The 24,871-nt window shown below is 36.5% G+C and overlaps 5 protein-coding genes across 6 annotated transcripts; 4 read left to right on the plus strand and 1 right to left on the minus strand.

The window, feature by feature from the left end:
* The first annotated feature begins 2,194 nt into the window (after positions 1-2,194).
* Positions 2,195-3,529, plus strand: LOC9306992 (pyridoxal 5'-phosphate synthase subunit PDX1.3). The gene has a single exon (XM_002870876.2). The coding sequence runs from the start codon at positions 2,347-2,349 to the stop codon at positions 3,274-3,276; it is 930 nt and encodes a 309-aa protein (XP_002870922.1). The 5' UTR covers positions 2,195-2,346; the 3' UTR covers positions 3,277-3,529.
* Positions 3,530-4,533: 1,004 nt separating this feature from the next.
* On the plus strand, positions 4,534-13,494 carry LOC9306993. 2 transcript variants are annotated; one of them, XM_021023034.1, is made up of 27 exons: positions 4,534-4,900; positions 5,324-5,483; positions 5,589-5,681; positions 5,764-5,839; positions 5,949-6,117; positions 6,556-6,727; positions 7,055-7,180; positions 7,291-7,845; positions 7,974-8,546; positions 8,924-8,992; positions 9,285-9,401; positions 9,476-9,721; positions 9,967-10,014; positions 10,100-10,237; positions 10,361-10,504; positions 10,606-10,668; positions 10,755-10,862; positions 10,950-11,033; positions 11,136-11,183; positions 11,266-11,340; positions 11,413-11,508; positions 11,643-11,723; positions 11,824-11,895; positions 11,976-12,020; positions 12,124-12,207; positions 12,346-12,449; positions 12,558-13,494. In XM_021023034.1, exons 1-27 carry the CDS (start codon positions 4,686-4,688, stop codon positions 13,234-13,236), a joined length of 4,440 nt encoding a protein of 1,479 aa, XP_020878693.1. In that variant the 5' UTR covers positions 4,534-4,685; the 3' UTR covers positions 13,237-13,494. The 2 variants fall into 2 exon arrangements, with proteins under 2 accessions (XP_020878693.1, XP_020878692.1); XM_021023033.1 differs by having other exon boundaries at positions 4,535-4,900; positions 10,358-10,504.
* Positions 13,495-13,653: 159 nt separating this feature from the next.
* Positions 13,654-15,685, plus strand: LOC9306994 (dnaJ homolog subfamily B member 1). Its single transcript, XM_021023035.1, has 3 exons — positions 13,654-13,956; positions 14,046-14,446; positions 15,035-15,685. Exons 1-3 carry the CDS (start codon positions 13,792-13,794, stop codon positions 15,471-15,473), a joined length of 1,005 nt encoding a protein of 334 aa, XP_020878694.1. The 5' UTR covers positions 13,654-13,791; the 3' UTR covers positions 15,474-15,685.
* A 2,533-nt stretch (positions 15,686-18,218) lies between these two features.
* LOC9306995 (trihelix transcription factor GT-3a) lies at positions 18,219-20,398 on the plus strand. Its single transcript, XM_021020192.1, has 2 exons — positions 18,219-18,818; positions 19,657-20,398. Exons 1-2 carry the CDS (start codon positions 18,492-18,494, stop codon positions 20,290-20,292), a joined length of 963 nt encoding a protein of 320 aa, XP_020875851.1. The 5' UTR covers positions 18,219-18,491; the 3' UTR covers positions 20,293-20,398.
* A 1,454-nt stretch (positions 20,399-21,852) lies between these two features.
* Positions 21,853-23,816, minus strand: LOC9306996. The gene is made up of 2 exons (XM_002872968.2): positions 22,747-23,816; positions 21,853-22,288 (listed from the first exon to the last, which is right to left on the minus strand). The coding sequence occupies exons 1-2, from the start codon at positions 23,690-23,692 to the stop codon at positions 21,951-21,953; spliced, it is 1,284 nt and encodes a 427-aa protein (XP_002873014.1). The 5' UTR covers positions 23,693-23,816; the 3' UTR covers positions 21,853-21,950.
* Between the last annotated feature and the right edge of the window lie 1,055 nt (positions 23,817-24,871).

Raw genomic sequence — 24,871 nt, forward strand, 5'->3', positions numbered from 1 at the left:
TGGACCATCTTGATGGCAATCCTCCTAAGAAAAAGAAAGGTACACCCAAGCCAATTCGCCCTACCCGTAGATTTTCTAAGTGTTGGAATAAGTTCACTATAATTGGAGAGAAGTTACCTACTGGTGAACATGATATTAGATGCAAAAAATGTAAAATGCAGTATAGATTGAATCTAAATAGAAATGGGACGACAACTTTGCTTCGTCATATGGGAGTTTGCGATGGAAGTTCACCCACTGTTCAAAAGTTAGATATGAGGGTTTTCCGTGAAATGATTGCAATGGCCATCATTGAGCATGATTTACCATACTCGTTTGTCGAGTATAGAAGGATTAGAATGGCTTTAGCTTATGCTAATTCTACTATTAAGTTTTGGAGTAGAAACACAGCAGCAGCGGATGTGTTAAAGATTTTCGAGAAAGAGAAAAATAAACTTAGAGAAATTTTGACAAATGTTCCTAATAGGGTTTGCTTGACTACTGATTTATGGCGGGCTATTACTATTGAGGGTTACCTATGTTTAACAGCTCACTACATTGATACTGATTGGAACTTAAAATCAAAGATATTGTCTTTCACTGCATTTCCTCCTCCTCATTCTGGAATTGCTATAGCTATGAAACTTATTGAGCTGTTGAAGGAGTGGGGGTTAGAAAAGAAAGTGTTTTGTCTTACAGTTGACAATGCTTCTGCGAATGACAGTATGCAAAGTATTATGAAGAGACAACTAGAGAAAGATTTAGTTTACAACGGAGAGTTTTTTCATGTTCGATGTTTTTGAATCTTATCGTACAAGATGGGTTAGATGTGATTGGTGGTGCTTTGCAGAAAATAAGAGATAGTGTGAAGTTCGTTAAAAGGTCTGAAAGTAGAGAAATAATGTTTGCAAACGCTATGAAAACAGTAGGAATGCAAGCTAAAGAGGGTCTGATTTTAGACGTGGTTACTCGCTGGAATTCAACATATCACATGCTGTCTAGAGCTATTAAATTTAAAGATGTTATAAGGAATCTTGCAGATGTAGAACCAAGTTACAAAAGCTTTCCTTCTGATTTAGAATGGAGTAGAGGAGAGTTGATATGTGAATTCTTGAAGCCATTTTCTGAAATGACAAATCTGATTTCAGGTTCTTCTTACCCTACAGCTAATGTATATTTATTTGGTTATGATCATTTTTGGACTTGGTCACTTTTGGGCTTGGTCATTTTTTTCAACAAAAAAAAAATGTCCAACTAGACAAGACCATTTGGTCATGGTCAAGACCAATTGACAGCTCTACTTATAATTGATTAAATCATCGATCAAACACTTCACAAAACGTTTTCACTAAATTCACTGAATAGCTAGCTAAACGGATACTTAAATAATTTGTTGGACTTTATCTGAATGTTAATAAATACAGTCAAGTAGTCAAAAGAGCAAGTTGGGCCGCCAGGGTCGACTGAGTGGAAAAATCTACTGATTGCAAATGAGAGGCGGGCCTTCCTTTTCAACCACAGCCGCCTATTTCTCTATTTACTTTTATCATCACAAACTGCTATTTTTAAAGGATCTTTTTCCTTTTTTTTTCTAGAATTATACTTATAACTTAACGTACTTGTATAAAATGAATTTCTTCTACTCCCAAATGTATCTCAAAATCCCATTCCAAAACGATTGGCTATGAATTGTTTGAAAACGAAATATAACGATCTTTTTAAAGAAGAAAAAGATGTTTTCCATAATCAATTTATAAAAGCGTGCAATTCATTTTCTGCAAGCCTTTTTTTTCTTTTCTATTTGTCCTTTATGCAACAATTAATGCGGACTAGAGCGACAGTCGTGGATTCTATGAGGTCCAGTTACATTTCTTGGTGTCAGAAGATTTTTTTCCATTTTTATTGCTTAAATCTATTTAAAACATAGTATTAATTGTGGAAACGTTTTAAAACATAGTAATTGTTAATCCGCATTACATATCCGCTGATTAACAATGATTTTAACACTTTTCTAATCCAATTCCGGACGACTCTTTTTTTTTTTTTTTAATCTCAAACCTCTAATTTAGTTTGCTAAAAAATCTTAAAATGCAGTCCACTAAACATGTGTGTTTTTAATCTCGACCGTCCGATCACAACAAAATCCCACTTTTCCCCAATAGAATATGCAATAATTAAGGAATTTCTAATTAATTAAATAAAATAGAGGAAAAACATCTATTTATTTTTTAGCTTTTATTACACCGCCACAAACTCTCACTATAAAGCCGATCCCTAGATAGACGAGGACCGGCCAGAAATCGCTTCACGATTACCAAATCTTTCTTCCATTTTCTCTCCACAAAAATCTCTCTTCAATCTCCGACAATGGAAGGAACTGGCGTTGTGGCGGTCTACGGTAACGGTGCGATAACGGAGGCTAAGAAATCTCCCTTCTCCGTTAAGGTTGGTTTGGCTCAGATGCTCCGTGGTGGTGTTATCATGGATGTCGTCAACGCCGAGCAAGCTCGTATCGCCGAGGAAGCTGGTGCTTGCGCCGTCATGGCTTTGGAGCGTGTTCCTGCTGATATTCGTGCTCAAGGAGGCGTTGCTCGTATGAGCGATCCACAAATGATTAAAGAAATCAAACAGGCCGTTACGATTCCGGTGATGGCTAAGGCTAGGATTGGTCATTTCGTTGAAGCTCAAATCCTTGAAGCAATTGGAATCGATTACATCGATGAGAGCGAGGTTTTGACTCTTGCTGATGAAGATCATCACATCAACAAGCATAATTTCCGGATCCCTTTCGTTTGCGGTTGCCGGAATCTCGGCGAGGCTTTGAGGAGGATCCGTGAAGGTGCGGCGATGATAAGGACCAAAGGTGAAGCTGGAACTGGTAACATTATTGAAGCTGTGAGGCATGTGAGGTCTGTTAATGGTGACATTAGGGTTTTGCGAAACATGGATGATGATGAGGTTTTCACTTTCGCTAAGAAATTAGCTGCTCCGTACGATCTTGTGATGCAGACTAAGCAGCTTGGTCGTCTTCCTGTAGTCCAATTCGCCGCCGGTGGAGTGGCTACTCCGGCTGATGCAGCTCTCATGATGCAGCTTGGATGTGATGGTGTCTTTGTAGGTTCTGGTATCTTCAAGAGCGGTGACCCAGCGCGTCGTGCACGTGCCATTGTTCAGGCTGTGACTCATTACAGTGACCCTGAGATGCTTGTGGAGGTGAGCTGTGGACTTGGAGAAGCCATGGTTGGGATCAATCTCAATGATGAGAAGGTTGAGAGGTTCGCTAATCGCTCCGAGTGATCAAAGAACAAAAAGGTAAAATTTGTCAGACGAAATGGTTTCAGAATTTCTGAGAACATTTTGCAGTAATCTCTTTGAAAAGAAGAAGATGATATTGTTGGGTAGTTTGTATCCTTTGTGTTTTCCTTATATCTTTGATAGTGTTTTGTTTTTTGTAATCTCGTTATCCATTTGCAAGAACAAGTTTGTCAGTTATAATAATGTACTACTCTCTTGGTCAGTTGATTTTGAATCTGATATATTCTTCAAACCATTGATATGGAGCTTGTTGTTCAATTAGATTTCAGTCAGCCTATTAGTAGTGTCAGGTTGATAAGAAAGGATAAAACTTGTATGATTTGGTAATGAGATCTTGCTCGTGCCTGATACTGAGCTCTGCAACTGTTTTAGTATTGGATTTGGTTTGAAGAACTGTCCTGGATTAGATTCACATAGCCTCTAGTTCTTATATCAATTTGTGATTTCAGGCATAGTTGTGAATTTGACAGAGGAAGAGAATATGATTTGGGTTTTCTTTGTTGTTAAAGAGTAAGAATCATCGATTTCATGATTTGAGGATTATGGTTTATGGGGGTTCTTTGCAGCTATGATTGCATTCTAAATTGGTTTATGTGAAATGCTTTGTTAATGTGTGATTAGTAAAGGAGAGAGTTCATGGGACTCTTCTAGCTTTGAAAATCCATGGGACTCACTCTTCTAGCTTTGAAAATCCATAAGAGTCTTTTAGCTTTGAAAACCCATGGGACTCTTCTAGCTATGGGATTTCAGATCTTTACTTCAAAACTGAGTTCTTGAAGTCTTACACAACACCATGACTTAGGGATACGAGAGTATATATATATCCCCTTCTCTTCAGCCTCTAAGCTCTTGGCTTTGCCGGATCCAATTTATCCAGAGAGCATTACTTCAAAATGTTCTCATGCTCATACTAACTGTTTAATTCTGTTAACCGAGAACAACCAAATCAAACAGAACTTAAACCAAATTGTAGTAATTGCAATTTGATGCACCCCACTCACATTTTGTCCGAAAAGACTCCACTAAGAAGACCACAAAACACGGATAAAGTCATTGAAATATCAATGAAGATAGGCCCACATCGGCCCATTCTTATTCCCCAATGGCTTTTTAATTAATTCACTAATTATGGGAGACTTATCTAATATAATATCAATTATGAGGGACCATTGTACAATTTCTTAATTTATCGAAACGACGCCGTGGAGCTATTTATCAGTCCTCAAAAATGAAAATCAGTTCAATTGTGTTCATATCAGAAATAAAACGAATCTCCATCGTCCTTGTCTCTAAACCCTATGCTATAGAAGAGAAGAAAAAGAGAGATGCATATCCATCGAAGCTCTGGGCACTAGTGTATTAGTATTATCGATTGTTTGAAACCTAATATTATGGTTGGAATCATGGCTTCGTATTCAAGAGAAAGGCTTGAAGGTCTCGCAAGTTCCGCCAAATCAGCCACAGAATTGCCTCCGAAACTACAACGCTTGCGCTATTTGCGCCGGGATTTGCGAAAGGACGAATCCGTTTTTCCCACCGAGCTGCTTCCTCACCTTTTCGATCTTCTCTCCGATCAATTCGGTGCTGTCCGCAAGTTTGTCGCCGAGTAAGCTCCGCTATTGTATAATCTGTAACCCTTTCCTGGTGATTAGTTTTATTCTTGTTCTGGTGATTTCAATGCTGGAGTTTCTGAAATTTTTCGGATTTGTTTGTAACTACACAGATATAAATCAATTTCAGAGTTCTTATAAATGATGAAATTGTTGATTCATGGTCTTTGTGAATCCTGTATTTTTGTAATTACCGTCTCTAGCCACCCTAATGATGCATTATTTCTTGCCTTTGTATAATTACTTACTCTTAATCCTGGACAACATCTCACTTCAGGCAGTGATGGTTTAGTGTCTGTCTTACTCTCATTAGCTTGCTGAAGGATTCCTTTGCGACTAGTATAATCAAGGACGTGTTCCTCTCTTGACCTAGGAAATTTGAATAACTCGCTGAACCTCTGATGCTATTTCAAATGCAGGATACTTGGTGAAGTTGGATTGAAATATGTGGAATTATTACCTGAAATAGTACCGCTTTTAATTAAGTCTCTCGAAGATGAGACACCAGCTGTGGCGAGGCAGGTCATTGCTTGTGGAGTTGATTTATTTCGTTCCACCCTCGAAAGAGTGGCAGTTCAGGTTGTTTTCTTGTTTTTGTTTTTTTAGGTTCTGTGACCTGTTCTTCCTGCATTTGGTATGTAAATCCCTTCTTATTTGATGTGCTTATTGCTATTTGGCTTCCAGGGTTTGCATTCTAGTGAGTTGAATGATCTTCTTGAATCTTCGTGGACATGGGTGATTAAGTTCAAGGATGAAATATGCTCATTGGCTTTCAAGGTGGGAATTAATGCTTTCTCTAATTCCCCGTTGGGTTGTCTTTCTTATCTGATTGTATTTTTTCTTTTGACCTGTATATTAGCAAGGAAATAGTGGTGTAAAATTATGCGCTATGAAATTTGTGGAAGCGCTTATTCTCTTGTATACTCCTCATGAAGGTAAACCTTTATGGATCTATCCGCTCAATTCGTGAAACTAGAATTTGTTGTTTTATTAGTATCTTATTAGAAACTAGTTGCTTATACAATCTAGTTACCTGTCCTGAAGGAATTGAAGCAGATTTTAATATATCTATTCTCCGTGGTGGTCATCCTGTTTTGAAAATTGGAGACTTGTCGATTGAGGCCAGCCAGAAATTGGGTTTACTGCTTGATCAGCTTAGGCACCCTGCAGCAAAATCTCTAAATAGCTCTACGATTATTGTTCTCATTAATAGGTGAGTTGTTTTTAAGTGCATCTATATGCGCAGTTTATTTTGGTATTGTTGAATCAGTTTGAAGCTTGGAAAGAGTGCCTGCAAAATTATCTTATTCATAAAAAGATAGCTGTATATGTTTGCTTCTATTACTTTCAATTTGGTTCATTTTTGTCTAGAAAATCTTTATAATCAGAACATGGATGAAAAACTTAGATTTGACTTTGACTGTAGAGCATCCAATCTAGTAAGGACGAAGTTCCTGTGATTAGAACGGGGTAAGTGTAAAAATATGCTTTGGTCCTCACACGCAGTTACTAATATTTAAGGGAAAACTGTGTTTGGTAATCTGCCGGTACTCTTTCATTGTGAATTGTGTAGATGGGGATCCAGAATGTCATGTAAGCTTGTCTTATGTTTCATGATTTCCGTTTCATTTTGATTCTGTTTCTTCTACAGTCTTTCATCAGTTGCAAAGAAACGTCCTGCATACTGCGGACGAATTCTACCTGTTCTACTGAGTTTGGATCCCCTAAGCTTTCTCAAAGGAGTGCATGCTGCAGCAGCAAATCTTGCCTTGAAGACTGTATTTCTCTCCTGCTTGAAATGTACACATCCCGCTGCTGCACCGGTATTATTTTGTTTTAGTTACCTACAATGATTTAGTTCACTGTTATTTTATATTATAGATTTTTTTCATTATGCTGAGCTGGTATACATTGTCAGTGCAACTAAACGACCATAGTTCCATGCTATGTATTTAATTTTCCCAATAGTTTACGGCTCGGATGTAATGGGTAATGTGTACTATGCTGATCTGTCTTACTTGCTATCCTATCATTGCTAATCAACTATTAGTGGTATAACCCATTCTTATAAATTTTGTGATGGTGTATTCTCCATGGAGTTGATTTTCGTAGCTAAATGCAATTTTCCGTATGCTGTCAATTTTCTCCAGTGGAAGGACCGGTTGATCAGTGCTCTTAAAGAGATAGAAGGTGGAGGTCGGGCAGCCAAAGCGAAAGATCTCTTTTACAAGACTAACGGAAGCATTCAGGACAAAGATAGTGTAGAGGATACCAAAGTAATTTGTTCCTCGTATGTTTATCGTTGTGTGTGCATGCGTCTCTCCGGTTTTTTTTTTGGTTATGTTTATTGAATACAGATATAAAAGCCAAGAACTTTTAATTACAGGTATCAATGGAAGAGAATCCTCTCTGTGCAAGTTCTGATGTTGCAGAAAGTAACTTAAGTAGGAAAAGATCTGGATCAGAATACAATATTGATCTAAATGGAGATGCTTCGGATGGAAAACGTGCAAGAATAACACCTTCTGTGTCAGAAGAATCCATTGACGGATTAAATGGTAATGATGGTGGCTCTCTACCTCGGGTTGCTTCTACCTTGACCGGACCAAGTGATAGCAGAGGAGTGAGTGATACTGGACCTACTCAGCAGCTAGTTGGTTTGTTTGGAACCTTGGTTTCTCAGGGTGAAAAAGCAATTGGATCTTTGGAGATTCTTATTTCAAGTATTTCGGCGGATTTACTTACTGATGTTGTGATGGCTAATATGCATAATATTCCACCAAATGGTTCTTCTTATGCTGATGGCACCGATGAGTTGGTGATGAACATGTGTATAGTTGGCAGTGATGCACAAATCAAATATCCACCATCATTTGTAGCGGGTGTCCTTTCACTGTCAACCGCATTCCCACCAATTGCTGCCCTGATAAATCCTCACAATGTATGGGTGCTCTTTGCTTGATTAAGTATTTCTATCTGTTTTATATTTTATTGCTTGTCATTTATGCTCCTTGTTTTACCTTCTCGTCTTTAAGATTGTATTGTATACTAAAATCTCACCAATAACAGGAAGATGAGGAAGTCTATTCTGTTCATGTGGACCAGCAAATGTTTCCAGCTGAAGATGCAAGAACTCCACCTGGCTTATTAGCTTCCTCTTTTCCAGAAAATGAAGAAAGCAATACTGTGTCTCTACAAAATGTGCATTACATAAGGAAAAGAGAAAGTGGAATACCTGGACTGGAATCTTCTGCTCAACATGATGTATCAGGAGCCCTTGTTACTAATGTATTGAGTTCTACGAATATGGAGGCTGCAAGCAAAAATCAAAATGCGAGTTTCAGTGGAAAACTTCTTGTCGATGTAATTCCCTCAATGTCTGTGGATAAGTCGGAGGAATTTAGTCCAAAGGCGGTTGGCACAGGTTCTACCAGCTTGGTTTTGTCAACGGCAACTTCAGTTGCTTCTGCGCCTCAGTTTGTCTTGCCTAAGATATCAGCACCTGTTGTCGACCTTTCTGATGAAGAGAAAGACAGTTTACAAAAGCTAGTGTTTTTGCGCATTGTTGAAGCATATAAGCAAATATCAATGTCTGGTGGCTCACAACTCCGCTTTTCTCTTCTTGCTCATTTAGGAGTTGAGGTGAATTTCGAAACTATATTTTTTTGACATTTCCAAGGAGACGGGCCTCTTCTGGCTCTCTCCTAGTTCAGCTTGTGATTTATTACTCTTCATAAGTTTTTGTGAAATTTGATAAATATGAACATATCGGCCTCTGCATGATTCTTACCTCACTTGCCTCTACTCTAAGAGCCTTTGTGGTATTAGGAGCCCTTGTTACCACTGTATTATGTTTGATTTCTATGGCTGTTTATACTTTCCTGTTTTATAGCTATCAAATGCATCCTAGTTGGCAAGATGTTTGTTTGAAGTACGACGGCATTCTGTCTCACAATTGCCTTCAGAGTGCCATACTTTCCTGTTTTATACCTATACATTTGCCTTCTTTTTTTTTGCAGTTTCCTTCAGAGTTAGACCCTTGGAAAATATTACAGGAGCACGTTCTCTCAGATTATTTGAATCATGAGGTGAGAATTTGTATTCATGACTTGAAGGTTGAACAATTAGATTAGTGATTCCTATGTATTTGTGATACACGCTTACTGTTTTGGTAGCATCAAAGGGTCCAATTTTGGTAATGAAATCCTTTTGCTAGAGATAGTGATTTTAGTTTCTGACTTTCTCTTTCTATCCTAGTATATTTTCTAATTTGATAGGTTTCGAACTGGCTCGACTCTAGAATATCTTACTCTAATGTTGGATGACATCCCTAATTGATTCAAAAGTCATTTAACGATTTATCCTTTCTTATTTTTTCAGGGACATGAGTTGACTGTGCGGGTTCTTTACAGGCTATACGGGGAGGCAGAAGCTGAACAAGATTTCTTCTCTTCAACTACTGCTGCATCGGCATATGAAAGTTTCTTGCTGACTGTGGTAAGCATTCAATTTTGTTTGCATCTGAGTCAACTTTTCACCAGGGAATCTCAGAAAACATTTTTACCTTTTAGGCTGAAGCACTAAGAGATTCTTTTCCACCATCTGACAAATCTTTAAGTAAATTGCTTGGAGATTCTCCACATCTGCCAAAATCAGTTCTGAAGCTGTTGGAATCGTTTTGCTGTCCTGGAAGTAGTGAAGAAGTTGAGAAGGATTTACAATATGGAGACCGTGTTACTCAAGGTCTCAGTGCTGTTTGGAGCCTGATTTTAATGAGACCTGGAATCCGGAATGACTGCCTGAATATAGCTTTGCAGGTTCCTTCTATCTCACCCCTTTGCCGATTCCCTTTTCTTTGGTGCAGCTTTAATTTCATCATTAACATTTCAGTTTTTTTTTTTTATTCCAGCATTGTGCTTGTGGTTCTTTCTCCTTCCTTTTCTGACCCTTTTTTCATTTTCTCTTATCAGCATTTGACAGTTTCATATTGTCAAGGCTGTAATATTCTTCTTTTTGTTTATGGGGCTCTCACTAAATTTCCTTTTTTTTTTCCTTTTGAAAGAGTGCTGTTCATCATTTGGAAGAGATTCGCATGAAAGCAATCCGCCTGGTATGTTTCTGTAAAACCTGCGATTTAATTAATGTATCCTTCCGCTGATGTGTTACCACTTCAATAATTGTGGGTCATTTTACAGGTGGCAAACAAGCTCTATTCTTTATCATTCATTACACAACAGATTGAGGAGTTTGCAAAGGATAGGCTATTTTCCGTCGTAAGTTGCATTTCTTCAGAGAGAGGAGATGCTGAAACACGGATTGATGATTGTAACAAGGTGCTCGCTTATTCCAAAGCAATTTATTTTTGTAGTTGTATATGCATTTATATTTGCTTTATGATTACTATGAACACTGCATAAAAAATATGTGACCAGAAGTTTTCGTTTCTCTTTTAGAAGGATCTTGATCTGAAAAGTCCACCAAATAAACCACAGCACGTTATCAGTGGTACGGGTATGGAGACGCCCTCCGAAGCAACATCATCAACTTCAGTTACTGAAGCTCAACGCTGCTTGTCACTCTATTTTGCTCTCTGTACAAAGGTCTTGGGAATTTTTACCATTCTTCGACTAATGATTAATCTAGCCTTCATGTGGCATAATTTTGCTAAAACTTTTAGCTTCTATGTGTCTTTGATTTGCAGAAGCACTCCCTTTTTGTTCATGTGTTCAGTATTTACAAGAATGCATCAGATCCTGTTAAGCAGGTAAGACTGGAGCCCAGAGTTAAGAAGTTTTATAATATCAGTATATCCTCTTCTCCGGTGTTTATCTCATTGTTTATTTTGTGTAGGCTATTCATCTTCAAATCCCAATACTAGTTCGTACTATGGGCTCATCCTCTGAGCTTCTTAAAATTATAGCAGACCCACCAACTGGGAGTGAGAACCTTCTAATGCAGGTTTTTATCATTCTTAACACTTTCTTCTATACTGTAAATAGTGGTATGTGCTTTTACTATTTCCTTATTGTTCTTCCTTTATGACAGGTTCTTCAAACCCTCACCGAGGGGCCCACGCCTTCTTCAGAATTGATACTTACTATACGAAAGTTGTTTGATACAAGAATAAAGGTGAAGACGATGGAATGTTTATTGAAAACTCGTTAATAGCATAACTATAAGCTAATTCTTCTCTAATTTTTTCTTGGGTTTGAACTTTTTATGGGACTACAGGATGTAGAAATTCTTTTCCCAATTTTGCCATTCCTGCCTAGAGACAATGTAAATTCTTTCCTACATTTTTCCCTTCTATTGACTCATTGGGTTATAGTTTTCTTATTTTCTAAACTTGTCTCTCGATCAGGTTCTACGTATTTTTCCCCATATGGTGAATCTTCCTATGGAGAAATTTCAAGTTGCACTCTCTCGTGTGCTGCAGGTATCTTATTCATTTCTTACCTCTGGCTTTTGAGTTAAGTTTGATCTGCTCACTCTGGAATTTGGTTCTTAGGGATCATCTCAGTCTGGCCCAGTGCTTTCTCCATCTGAAGTTTTAATTGCTATCCATAGCATTGACCCAGCAAGAGATGGAATACCACTTAAACAGGTATATCTCGACCATTTCCTTATTAATACACAAAGAATATAGCTTTGATGAACAATTAGGAGATCTCCGCCACCTGTTTTACCATCAACACCGAGGTTGCTTCCCTAAATCTTATTTGTTAATGCTCTTATCAGGTCACAGATGCATGCAATACCTGTTTTGCACAGAGGCAGACATTCACTCAACAGGTTTTAGCCGGCGTTCTGAATCAACTGGTATATAACAATCTCCATCTTACCGAGTTGTTCTCCTATTCATGTTTTGATTTCTTTTCTTTCCGGACATTTTTTCTCATTGGTGAGTTTTTGGCTGCAGGTCCAGCAAATTCCACTGCCAATGTTATTCATGCGTACAGTTTTACAAGCTATCGGTGCTTTTCCAGCTCTGGTAACAAACTTATCACTTCTCTTTTTTCAATCCCAATTGAATATTCTCTGAATAATCTCTTTAACTCGATATTCTAATAGTCGGACTTCATCCTGAAGATCCTTTCTCGTCTCGTTAGCAAACAGGTCTGTAATGGTCTTGAAACGTTATGCTCTCTCTATTGTCCATTCTTATGATTGACTGTGTGTTGGAAATAAAACTGTGGCTCTCTCTATATGTATGCCTCAGATATGGAAAAATCCGAAACTGTGGGTTGGGTTTTTGAAATGTACACAGACAACACAGCCTCAATCATACAAGGTCTTACTACAGGTGCGATTATTAAATCTCTTCCACAGTTGTCAAATGACCTGTACTCATCGATCGAAAAGCAGTGTTGAAACTGTGACCCTTGTTTAATCGTGTCTTCCACAATTGGGGGGTTTTATCTCTGACATTCCTTTCATTCAGCTTCCTCCACCTCAACTGGGAAATGCATTGACTAAAATCCCGGCCTTAAGAGCTCCGCTAACCGCACATGCCAGCCAGCCTGAGATTCAGTCTTCACTTCCAAGGTGACCTTTCCTCTTTCAAGTTTCCATGAATTCAGTTCTAAATAAACAAGTTCAGCTATTTGAAATCCATTTGCTGATCACGGAGATATGAAACATTTTTGTTGGTAGGTCTACATTGGCTGTTCTTGGACTTGTCCCTGATTCTCAAGGAACACAAACGAGCCAAGTGCAAGCGAATGAGACACAAACGAGTCAGGAACAGGAGCAACAGCAAGCAAGCGAGTCACAGCAAACGAGCCAGTCTCAGCAAGTTTATGTGCCATTGAGTGACTCTCAAGTAGATCACCAGGAACCCAGTCAGGTAGTTGCCAGTCAGTCTCAAAGCAATCCCATAGGTCCTGGCCTGCCTGAAATGAGTCAGTCTCAGAACAGTCCCATGGATACGGGCCGGTCTGAAATGAGTCAGCCTCAGAACAGTCCCATAGATACGGGCCGTCCTGAAATGAGTCAGCCTCAGAACAGTCCCATAGATATGGGACGATCTGAAATGAGTGAGTCTCAGAGCAGTCCCATAGGTGCGGGACGGTCTGAAATGGGTCAGTCACAAAGCAGTCCTATTGGTACTGGCCAGTCTGAAATGAGTCAGACCCCTCAAGTGTCAGACTCGAGTGTTCCAGCACCAACGAGCCATACTCAGACATCAGATCCTCAAGCGTCAAGCCAGACACAGGGTGATGGTGATGATGATGATGATGAGAAGATAGACGACACAGCAACCTCGGGAAACGAGGTGACAGAAATTGAGAAATCAAAAGAATCTTCTGAAGAAGATGAAGAAGAAGAGTGAGTGTGACATTCTGTGACTTGAGAGAAAAGGAGAGATTCTTTGAGATTCAGGCTGCTGCTACTTCTCTGTGGGAGAAGAAGAGTGAATGAAGCAAATGAATCAGGACAGGAAATCTTCGTTCGGTGTATTATAATATTTTCCCAAATGAATTTTGTAGAATTTAGTTAGAGATTTCTTTATAGAGTAGCGATTGTGTTGTTGTTGCTTAAATTATTTTCTAGTGTTAAGACTTTAATAAAAGTTTGATTTTGCTTTAAATTTTCTTATAAAAAATGTTTGCGTACCCAAAGTCTTAACCAAGCAGCCAGCCCATTAAATTTTAAACACTATTTCTTGGGCAGAAAATAAACGAAAACAAAAATTCTGAGTTTACCGGTTAAAATCACAAACGGTTAGTGTATTAAATTCAATTTTGGATCGGTTCAGTTCGGTTAAAATGTGAATCCCGGAAGAAAATGAAAATAATAACAAGTCGAAGAGAGTCGTCGACCCCTAAATAAAATAAAATCCAGTGAAGAAGAAGAAGATTGAGTGAGAGAGAGAGATAAAATCCAGATGGGGGTTGATTTCTATAAGGTTCTTGAAGTTGATCGAAGTGCTAATGACGACGAGCTTAAGAAAGCTTATCGCAAACTCGCCATGAAATGGCATCCTGATAAGAACCCTAACAACAAAAAACAAGCCGAAGCTAAATTCAAGCAGATCTCTGAAGCTTACGATGTATCTTCAATTCCCTCTTTCTATTTCACTTTTTCGTTTTCAAAATTCCATCTTTTTTTTAGCAATCATGCAGTTTCCTTGTGATTTAGGTATTGAGTGATCCTCAGAAACGAGCAATCTACGAGCAATACGGAGAAGAAGGTTTAAACCAAGCGGCCCCACCTCCCGGCGCCGGTGGTTATCCTGGAGGATCAGACGCCGGAGCTTCTTTCCGGTTCAATCCCAGAAGCGCTGATGACATCTTCTCCGAGTTCTTTGGTTTCACAAGGCCTTCTTTTGGTACGGGAAGCGACTCACGCGCTGGACCTTCTTTTAGGTATGGCGATGACATCTTCGCTTCCTTCAGGGCTGCCACTACCGGAGGAGAAGCCTCCATTCCTGCAAGGAAATCTGCTCCTATTGAGAGACAATTGCCTTGTAGCTTGGAGGATTTGTATAAAGGAGTCTCCAAGAAGATGAAGATCTCTCGTGATGTTCTTGACTCTACCGGGTTTGTTTTCCATTTATGAATTTAGTGGCTTTTAGTAGTTATATTCGGATTAGGGACAGTTTAAACTCTCTCTTGATTGTTTTGGGTTCCAAATCTTTAGTCTATGAAAGCTATAATAGTCTATAGAGTCATCTTATTTGAACATGTTTTGGTTTGCATCTAAGCTTGTGATCTCTGTGACCTTTATTCAGTATTTGAGCTCTCTATCGACACTTAAAATGATAGATGTAAATGTAGGAACCCATAGCTATAGCGAACCAGGACATTACTTGACCTAGTTAACCAGTTTCGTTATGGATTTTAGCTTAATATATTTCTCTTCATCTGTTTTTTCATGAAACCGGAAATCTCTCTGCAAATTGTACTGGTGTCTCTTTTCTTCAATCTGATTGATCCTAATCCTTGTTAGAGAGTCTGCTTAAGCTCTCTTGAATATCTACTTTCCGCAATCTCAAATATCGAGCGAGTCCAAGAACAAATTCGTTCGTACTTTTGTAATTTCCAGCACCATGAGTATGAAGACGTTACTGAATTTATATTTTCTATGTTCTTCCGCTGAGTAAAACCTCTGTTTATGCTTCAATGCAGGAGGCCAACACCGGTTGAGGAGATTTTGACTATAGAAATCAAACCCGGTTGGAAAAAAGGAACAAAGATAACCTTCCTGGAAAAAGGTAACGAGCATCGTGGGGTCATTCCATCCGATCTCGTTTTCATCGTAGACGAGAAACCGCATCCCGTTTTCAAACGAGACGGGAATGATCTTGTGGTGATGCAAAAGATATCTCTAGTGGAAGCTCTCACAGGTTACACCGCACAGGTCACTACTCTTGACGGAAGAACCATAACAGTTCCGGTAAACAATGTGATCAGTCCGTCGTACGAAGAGGTGGTTAAAGGCGAAGGCATGCCGATCCCTAAAGATCCGTCAAGAAAAGGAAACTTGAGAATCAGATTCAGCATCAAGTTCCCTTCGAAGCTAACCACTGAGCAGAAATCAGGGATCAAGCGGATGTTATCACCTTGAATGTCCAAGATTGAAGCATCTCGTTTCAGTTTTTTTTTTTTTTTTTTGTATCAATCTGCTAGCTTTTTTGGAATCTTTTAGAAGCTGAATATGTGCTTATGGGTTTTTTATTTATTTTTTGTTGCATTTTGGTAAAGTTTTTTAAGGGAATTGTGAAACGATGCCGTTTACTTAGTGATGACTGACGACTAGTGAAGTAAGTTTCTCCTTAATACCGTTGTCTCTTTGCTAAAGCTTCAATATTTAGTTTAATAGTAAACATTGTCAACAGATTTTGAAAGACTAAATCAACGTTAACAATTTGTCAAAATGCAAGTCAAATTGATTAATCATAGTAGCGAAATTTGAAGAACCTTTTTCTTTGTTGATTAAAAAAAATCCAATCTCTACGTTTTTCTCACCTTCTTCAATCTTGACCTTGTCCCGTTTAATTCCTTGATAAAAATATTTTCAACCCTCACGTGCTGATGTTGACATAGAATAAGAAGAAGAAGGAAAAAAAAACAGAATAAGTATGCTCCTCTTTGATTTTTCTGGCGAGGTAAATTACTTGCATATCTCCACGTACAAATTAGTTATATTCATTCATAAATTAGTGTGATTTAGAGATTCAAAACTATACACTGAGTTTAGTTTAAAGATTTTAATGTTTTCAAGAACAAGAAGATTTTCTGCAATCAAGTGAAATATCACCAACCATTTTCATGGTCTTTGATCAAAGCCAGTATTACAAATAGCGAGTAAGGTTTTGGTATTTGTATCAATGTATTGTTGTAGTGTATACTCCAAATTCAAAAATGGAAGTCATGTGCATGTGTAAGTTACGGCAAAAGTAAAACTTATTTTTAACAGTCAGTTCCGAATAATCCGGAGCGATACCCTAACGACATTCACCTAAAAAATTCTAAATAACACGAAATCACGAATGGGCTGATTTGTTTAAGCCTTTAAGCAAAAAATAAAAAATTTAGGAAAAATGATGATGAGGTGGCGTAATTCTATTCGTTCTCAAAATTGCCGTATGAGCGGATAAACATCAGCAATTAAAAAAACACTTTTAAAAAGTGAAATATATTGAGAGATAGATGTCCACGTCGACAAATATGGTGGGCGTTTACACGTGGAATATAATAGGACTCCGCGTTGCTGCTAATATGATTCCATTTAAATAAAATTAAAAAATATTGATTATTCTTCCTTTTTTTTTTTTTGGGACGAAAATTTTTCCTTTGTTCACAGTTTCTTTCTCACAATGTTAAAATTTCATTCACAATTTCTCTTTTAAATATGACCACAAATTTTGAACAAAGAAATAGAAAAATTATAGATTCAATCACTAGAGTAGTCGACACTATTAATTCAGTATAAATAAACAAGGTGTGAATCCACGTGGGATGACAGGTGGGAGCGAAGTCTAGTGCATGTCATGTAAGATTTTGATTTACTACTTTCAACACGCTTCATCGCAATTTGGACCACTACGCTGACTTTTTTTTTTTTTTTTTTATTAATACTACTACTTACACATATCAGAGCCAAAAATACAACCCCGACGAATCTTTCTTTAGATACAAATAAAATTTACTACTACAAAGTTTCCATTCACCGTACCATTTACTTGTTATATCATTGCAATGACGCGGCTTCTAAATACGTACTACCACATTTTGGGAATCTGACAGTTGTATATTGCACTGGATCCAAACATTTGACAAGAAGAGTACATTTTCTCTGTTCGTACGCATTATTTGTTTTGTGCCGACTGCGAATATAACGATCTTCGTAGATATTCATTTAGCTAATATCATAATTCATATAATGAATGGTCTTGTTTTCAGTAAATGCTTCTTCTTTTTTTAATTTTGATAGGAACGTTATATGTGTACTAAACTTAATATATAATTAACAACAAGGAACGCTTCTGTAACGAGCAATGAAACTATTTTTTTAATTATAAGCTATGACATTGGGCTGATCTAACTTCTTAAAAAGTATATTGATCCAATAGCTTTTTAATATTTTTTCTGTCAACCATTAGGATTAGGTTACCTTTTTAAGATGATTTTAAAAAAAATAAAATATTCAGAAAGAAAAATACGAGAAATTATGGAAAGAGGAAAATCTAGTGGGTCAATTGACCATAAAATCCAGAAATTATTATTCAATTTCGAGGCTTGATAAGGGGAAAAAAGAATTGAAAAATAAAAATCAGATTGTGACTCGTAACTCGTAAGCGTGACGAAATATTAACGCAAAGTTGTATGTATTGGGACAAAATTATTAACTACCAATACAATAATTATGAGACCGTTGAGTTGAGCCTTTGCTTGGCCAAAAAATCTATCATCTTAGAAGTTAGAATGATGCAAATAAATAATCAATTTGTAAAAAAAATTGTAATTCGATTTTTTTATAATTAAGTCGATTTTTTAGATAAGATATTTTTATATATTTAATTGATGCAAGTTACCCCGATAATTGTTTTTTTTTTTTTTGAAAAATGACCCATATAACTGTTTGAGATTTTTATTTTCCAGTTAAGATAATTTTATATATTTATTTTCAGTATCTCAAAACTCTAGAGTACGAAAAAAGTGTGATTTATTTAGTTAGCTGCTTTAAATCTAGACTTTATCATCCTCTAAACTTTATTATTTTCTAATGTAATCACGAAATGTGTCTTTTTCACCAAAAGAGTCATTCGTGTTCGTATTTTATTCAACTAAATAATTTTATACCTTCTAGTATATTCAATAATTTTTAAAAAACCTCATCTTAATTATTTAATTAGAGAAAAAAACAAAAAAACTACACTTCTATCGTCCCTTGACGATTTCACACCTTCTTTTCACACCTCCTTATAAATTAATTAAATTCTCTCTTTTCTATCCTCCTCTGTCTTCTCTTCTTTTTTTCAATGAAACCTCTCTTCATTTATAATTAAGTAACCCAACAAATTTTTTTTTTTAATCTCCCTCTTATTTCTCTTTACGTCACAAAGACAATTCGATTCCAACAATGGATCGACGTAATCCTTTCCAACATCACCACCACCACCATCAGCTTCATCATCACTTGATCCAACAGCAACAGCTTCCGCCGCCGCAAAGCACGACGGCGGCGATGGATCCCGGCGGAGGAGGTGATCAGAGAATCCCACAGTGGAGCATAGAGGAGACAAAGGAGCTTTTGGCTATAAGAGAAGAACTTGATCAGACTTTCATGGAGACCAAACGTAATAAGCTTCTTTGGGAAGTCGTGGCTGCTAAGATGGCCGACAAGGGTTTTGTCCGGAGCGCAGAACAATGTAAGAGCAAGTGGAAGAACCTCGTCACCAGATACAAGGTTACCTTCAACTATTTATTGTCTATATAGTCTCTATATATTCACCTATATATGTTTTTGTATGATCATGATAATTACAAGTAAATCCATCATTATTAGTATAGCATTTTATATTGTTTAACTATAATTATGTGTATGTATTCCATCACTAGTTTGCGTTGTTAGACTGAAAGTATGCATACTGAACTGGAAACCTAGTTTATGGTGTATGTATAGGTGAAACTATATTATATACACATCAATTAATGAGCTTAACCTAATCTCCTAGGTTTTTTAGATATTGTCCTGCCATTAATGGTAACGAGCTAGAGAATAAAAATTTACGCGTTTATTGGTGAGATTTCATCATGATATTGCCTATGTTCACATTTTGATCCGTTATACCATAATATCTCTTTTTGTTCGTTAATGACATGGTAAGTAAGTAACATATATACCATAATATCTCTTTTTGTTCGTTAATCACATGGTAAGTAAGCAGCATATATATCGTGTTCACAATACGCCACAAAATATGAATTACCGTTATATAACCGGTGCAGAAGATTTAATAAGAACCGTTACTGATAAACACATGAAGATAGTTGAAAACGTCTATACATACATTTATTTTAAGCTAAAAGAAACGTGATATAGATGAACATATTTTTGTTTTCTTATTATATATATGATAGATGAACGTGTTTATACGATATTATGATTTCGAGTTAATTAAGATACTTGGTTAGCTAAGAATATTTAGCGTAGGCTAATACTATTACATGTTTACATGATGAATATACATACAAATACTTGTGTAGGAGCTATATATATAACATATTGAATATTCATGAGACAGGCGTGTGAGACCTCTGAGCCAGATGCTATTAGGCAGCAGTTCCCATTCTACAATGAGATTCAGTCGATTTTCGCAGGAAGAATGCAAAGAATGTTGTGGTCAGAAGCCACAGAACCAAGCACTTCCTCCAAGAGAAAGCATCATCAATTTTCATCTGATGAAGAAGAAGAAGAAGAAGTTGACGAGCCAAATGAAGACATCAACGAGGAATTATTGTCTTTAGTAGAGACACAAAAGAAAGAGACAGAAGTGATTACTACTAGTACTTCGACCAATCCAAGAAAACGTGCGAAAAAAGGAAAAGGCGTTGCAAGTGGTATGAAAGCTGAAACGGCGGGTAATACATTAAAAGATATATTGGAGGATTTTATGAGGCAAACAGTGAAGATGGAGAAGGAATGGAGAGATGCATGGGAGATGAAGGAGATAGAGAGGGAGAAGAGAGAGAAAGAGTGGCGGAGAAGAATGGCGGAGCTAGAGGAGGAGAGAGCCGCGGCCGAGAGGAGGTGGATGGAGAGAGAGGAAGAGAGACGCCTGAGAGAAGAAGCTAGGGCTCAGAAGAGAGATTCTCTCATTGATGCTTTGCTTAATAGGCTTAATAGAGATCATAATGATGATCATAATCAAGGTTTCTAATTTTTCATTATTTGTTTTAAGCATAAGTTAATTTGTTAGGCAAATCAATTTAGATAATATCTAAATTAATGTTTGTTTTATTAATTATATAAACTATTGAAATTTCGAAAAAGAAATACAAAATTATCAAATTTTGATATATGTTATCGTGGTATGAAATAAGATTTACGAATTATAATCAAAGCTCCATCGATGCGGGAGGCTCTCAACTAGATTCGATGTGAATTAGGGATTGATTTGAGTTTGATCATCAAATTAAATTGGAATTCGTTGTTAGCTCACAGAACGTTTTCCCCATTGTTTGTGTTCATAATTTATAGTTTTAAATGAGTTTTAATTGTTCTAAAAGAAAAATATTATCCTGGTGAAGAAAAATAAACCTTCAATCTATAACAGAGAGCCTTCAATCTATAATAGAGAGCGAGTAAAAACTTCAATTATACTATTAAGTACTAAATATAATTTAATTTAACGATTATTTTTGATAAAATTAAGAATTAATAAATTACTTAATAGGTTAACGTATATGCATAAAGTAACTATCACTGTAGAGATAATTAGATATGCTAGTTTGAATTATCTTATAGGTATCCAAAAGCAAATTGATTTAATACTTTTAGCTTCTTTATTCTGTTAATACGAATGTTTCCTAACTATTAATCAGGCGATAAACAAGAATTAAACAAAAGTCTTTGTTCCAAAATTTTCAATTCACATTTGTCCCACATTAATTCACCGCGTTATTTGTGATCATATCCGATCCATATATTACATAACATATTTTCCGTAAGTATAAAGAAAGAATTTGTTATTTTTATTCTTTTCCTCTCTTGCAAGACACAGCTACCAACAGATAAAATACCGAAAACATGAAACCGTGTTATGACGCGTTCACACTGATATATGCGTTCATTTTTAAAAACACGTATAACTAATTCGCCGCGTCAGCTCAATTGTTTACAACCGTAGAGAACACCAGTACGAGCACCTCCATCAATATTCATCACTTTTGCGTTTTTCCTATGAGTTTTTTTTTTATATAACTAAAATAAAACATATAATTCGAAATTTAAATAAATTAGAGTGGGAAAATGTTCATGAATTTACATGTGAACCCCAACCAAAAAAAAACCCAGAAAAATACAAAAAATATGTCAAAGAAGTAACGTTAGAAGGAAACCACAATTTGCATGTGAAATAGACATAAAGGAGACAGTACGTATTTCGAAGTTACGGGGCTCTGCATATTTCAGAAGCAAACCGATTTGACCGTTTTTGGACCCACTATATATATATATATATATTTATAAATTATAATGCATTGATATTTCATCATATCGAATTTGAATATAATTTCATTCTTATGATCGAGTCACTATTAAGATTATCCTTGTGCTTATTTGGTTTTGGATAGGTACATTAATTTGTATGCAGTATATTTAAAGCGAGTGCATCATGCTGTTTAAAAAGACGAGTGAATGATAGTCTTTAGTCATAATCTTAAATGTTAACCATGAGTTTTTGGTCAATAACTTATATTGGCATAACAATTTAAGAAAATATGGAGTGATGAAAAATTACGATTGCTGTGAGTCTCTGGTTAACAATTGGATTATAAGATTAGAAAACGACATATTTCTGATAATTTAGAATTTAAACTAGATACAGAGTTCATCAACTAACTGGTCCATAACAAGGTCAAGAATCTCTTGACCAAATTCGACACAAAAATCTTCGACCTGAGTAAAGTCAACGGGTTTAGTTGACGAAGTAGAAACCCAAGTGGAAGACTTCATGTCTTCTTCAGACAGATCTGAGAGCATATTCATTAGTTTTGTGATAAACTCTGTCTCTTCAGAATCATTGTTGGTGCTGTTGTTGTTTTCTTTCTTGGTACTTGTCCTTGTTCTTGCTGGTGATGAAGAACATGAAGATTTTGTTGTTGTTGTCTCTACTCGCTTCGTTGACAACTCCGATGCACTTTCTGAATCTCCTCCTGTTTTATTTTTCAAATTAAAGTAAGGTTTAAAATATGATCGGGAAAATAAAAATAAAAATTCTTGAAAATGTTGATAAAGTCTCATTTTCGCAGCTTTTTACTAGTAAAAGTGTAAAACCAAGAAAAATGTTCAAGGTTTAAATTAAAACACTTTTCAAATAAGATTTATCCGACGTTTATGGAAAATTCTTATAATGGTCAAAATTGTGAATAATACTATAAAAAATTTCAAATAAAGTGAACTAAATAGTTTAAAATGTTGACCAATGACCAAAGTTTTACCAACTCATTTGCAGTTAAAGTCGGAAACTACTCGCATGAGATTACCCTTTTGGCAAAATTTCAAAGGAGATTCAAAAAGCAATTGGTTACGTTTCAAATAATTTTTTTTTTTTGAAAAATATATATGGAACTTAAATAGACAAATATATAATAATATTATTTGGTAGACTCACCTGAGAAGTAGTAGTCATCGTCAAGGATTAGATAATCATAAAGATCTCGATCAAGAACCGAAACCGGACTCGCGTTAGACTTATTCTCCGGCGACTCACTCTCTTTTCCGATAAACTCATCAGCCCGAATATTCTTTGATTCTCCTAAAAGCGCCGTCTTTTCCGAAGACTTACTCTTAGACGGAGAAAGAAACCAACGAACTTTCTTGGCTCCGTTAACGTCATTTCGATTCTCACTCTTCTTCTTCCTCGCAACTTTCCTCGGCTCATCTTTAAACTTCTTAGCAACTTTCTCGTTCTCCTTCCTCTTCACCGGAGGTGGCAATGGCGGCTTCTTGGAATCTTCTACAACCTTCTCGAACCTTTTAGACCTCGAAAAAGACGATGATCCGACAAGTTCCCTCTTCTCGTCGAGCTTGTCGAGATACAAAAGCAAGAAATCATGTTTCTTTTGTTGGTTATTAGAGCTCCATCTCGCCGAGGTTGGGACTATCTCACGGAAAGAAACGGAAGCTTTGACTCTCCGGCACTGACGTTGGCCGTCCTTCTCGTCTTCATCTTCTTCTTCTTCCTCGTGACCTCTTAGGATGTAGTCCATGAAGTTAACGGATTTGCTCCTTGTGACAGCCGAACCGGAATCATCAAAGTACCGGAACCGTTTTGATCCCGGTGCAGGATGATCTAGCCCCATGAGTTTGGCTACAACGTTGGGAGGAGGAGGAGGTGGTGGTGGAGGGTGAAGAGAGACGTCGTCGTTTTGGGTTTCGGTTTCGGTTTTGATCTCTTTCTTTGGCTCTTCGATTTCTTCGTAAGGGATTAGTAGTTGGAGTGTTTCGTCAGAGTCGAGAATGTTGTCGGAAGGGTGAGTTTGTTGGCTACCGGAGCATAGAAGACGGCGAACTACCGCCGTGAGGCAGCCGGTCTTAGGGTTGGCTCGTTGGGTCATGGTGATGGCTGATGATGATGATGGTGATGATGATAGTGCTTTAAGTAGGAGTGTGTGTGAAAATGTGCAAACACGTTCTTGGTATTTATAAGGACAAGAAGAACAGACAATTTCTCATTATTTGCGAGGAGGACCCACCAACTAATTAAATTAAAGCAAAACAATATGGTAAAACAAAAGTATAGTGAAACTTTGATGTTTGAAGTGAAATTGTGGTTTAATAAACGTTTATTATTCAGTTTATATTAATTGGTCACTCAATTTAAGCAATCGTATTAAGTCACTTCAGAAATTTTAAGATCAAACAAAGTTACTGTTATGTTTTTTTTTTGCAATGAATAAAATATGTTTTCAATTAATGATTTCACCATTATATTTCACTTTATTACTTATCGATATGTATCTTATGACATATATAATAGATTAATTATTGGTAACATATAAATGAAAAAGTACCCAGGATCAATAAAAAAAAAAAAAAAAAGCTCTATCCAAAGTGATATGCTGGAAAGATTCTGTTTTTTGAAACTCAACGGAAGAAAAGAAACTTTGATACTTTTGAAAAAATCAGGAATTAATTATGGCCTCGTCAATTATTCAAAATAAAGGTCATGTAACAACTTCGAGATCTTTTCCTTCACGTAAGTTTTATATTTAGAATGGTCAAGCTTTTAACAAAATGTTATTATATGTGATTTACTTTTCAAACATGTATAATTTCAGGTTGAAACTTGAATTTTGAAGTAACTTATGTATATAGTTATATCAAACCGATAAGTGTACACACATTCTAAACTAAAATGAGAATTTAGCTTTTGTCGGGCGTTAGTATATTTTAACCAAACTTGAAATGTGAATTTTTAACGATAGTATATTTTAAAAAAAAAAAACTATGAATTTAGCAAGAATGACAGATCAACAAAAATAAACTTGTAGTTTGTTTATCAATGTGTACTGCGCGGTAAAACAATTCATTTTAAGATATAGAAGATTGAAATTTAAGCAGATATTTCATATATGTAAGTTGGCGGGATCAAGCTTTCGAATAGTAAACAGGATCTTTACAAGATGAATATTATAAAGTTGCAAAAGGTCTCTTCGAAACCTATCTAGTTCGCTTTATTATTTATTAAACATATGTATATAACATTAGAGGCTTAGAGCAACAAACTTTAAGGT

This window comes from Arabidopsis lyrata, assembly GCF_000004255.2.
Source record: "Arabidopsis lyrata subsp. lyrata unplaced genomic scaffold ARALYscaffold_6, whole genome shotgun sequence".
NCBI lineage: Eukaryota > Viridiplantae > Streptophyta > Magnoliopsida > Brassicales > Brassicaceae > Arabidopsis > Arabidopsis lyrata.

Bases quoted from the DNA above. Each gene is read 5' to 3' on its own strand.
- LOC9306992 (XM_002870876.2), top strand. From the start codon at position 2,347: ATGGAAGGAACTGGCGTTGTGGCGGTCTACGGTAACGGTGCGATAACG.
- LOC9306993 (XM_021023033.1), top strand. From the start codon at position 4,686: ATGGTTGGAATCATGGCTTCGTATTCAAGAGAAAGGCTTGAAGGTCTC. The intron at 4,901-5,323 runs GTAAGCTCCGCT...TTTCAAATGCAG, and splicing joins GTCCGCAAGTTTGTCGCCGA to GATACTTGGTGAAGTTGGAT. The intron at 7,846-7,973 runs GTATGGGTGCTC...CACCAATAACAG, and splicing joins CCCTGATAAATCCTCACAAT to GAAGATGAGGAAGTCTATTC.
- LOC9306994 (XM_021023035.1), top strand. From the start codon at position 13,792: ATGGGGGTTGATTTCTATAAGGTTCTTGAAGTTGATCGAAGTGCTAAT. The intron at 13,957-14,045 runs GTATCTTCAATT...CTTGTGATTTAG, and splicing joins AGATCTCTGAAGCTTACGAT to GTATTGAGTGATCCTCAGAA. The intron at 14,447-15,034 runs GTTTGTTTTCCA...GCTTCAATGCAG, and splicing joins GATGTTCTTGACTCTACCGG to GAGGCCAACACCGGTTGAGG.
- LOC9306995 (XM_021020192.1), top strand. From the start codon at position 18,492: ATGGATCGACGTAATCCTTTCCAACATCACCACCACCACCATCAGCTT. The intron at 18,819-19,656 runs GTTACCTTCAAC...TTCATGAGACAG, and splicing joins ACCTCGTCACCAGATACAAG to GCGTGTGAGACCTCTGAGCC.
- LOC9306996 (XM_002872968.2), bottom strand. From the start codon at position 23,692: ATGACCCAACGAGCCAACCCTAAGACCGGCTGCCTCACGGCGGTAGTT. The intron at 22,289-22,746 runs GTGAGTCTACCA...AAAATAAAACAG, and splicing joins CGATGACTACTACTTCTCAG to GAGGAGATTCAGAAAGTGCA.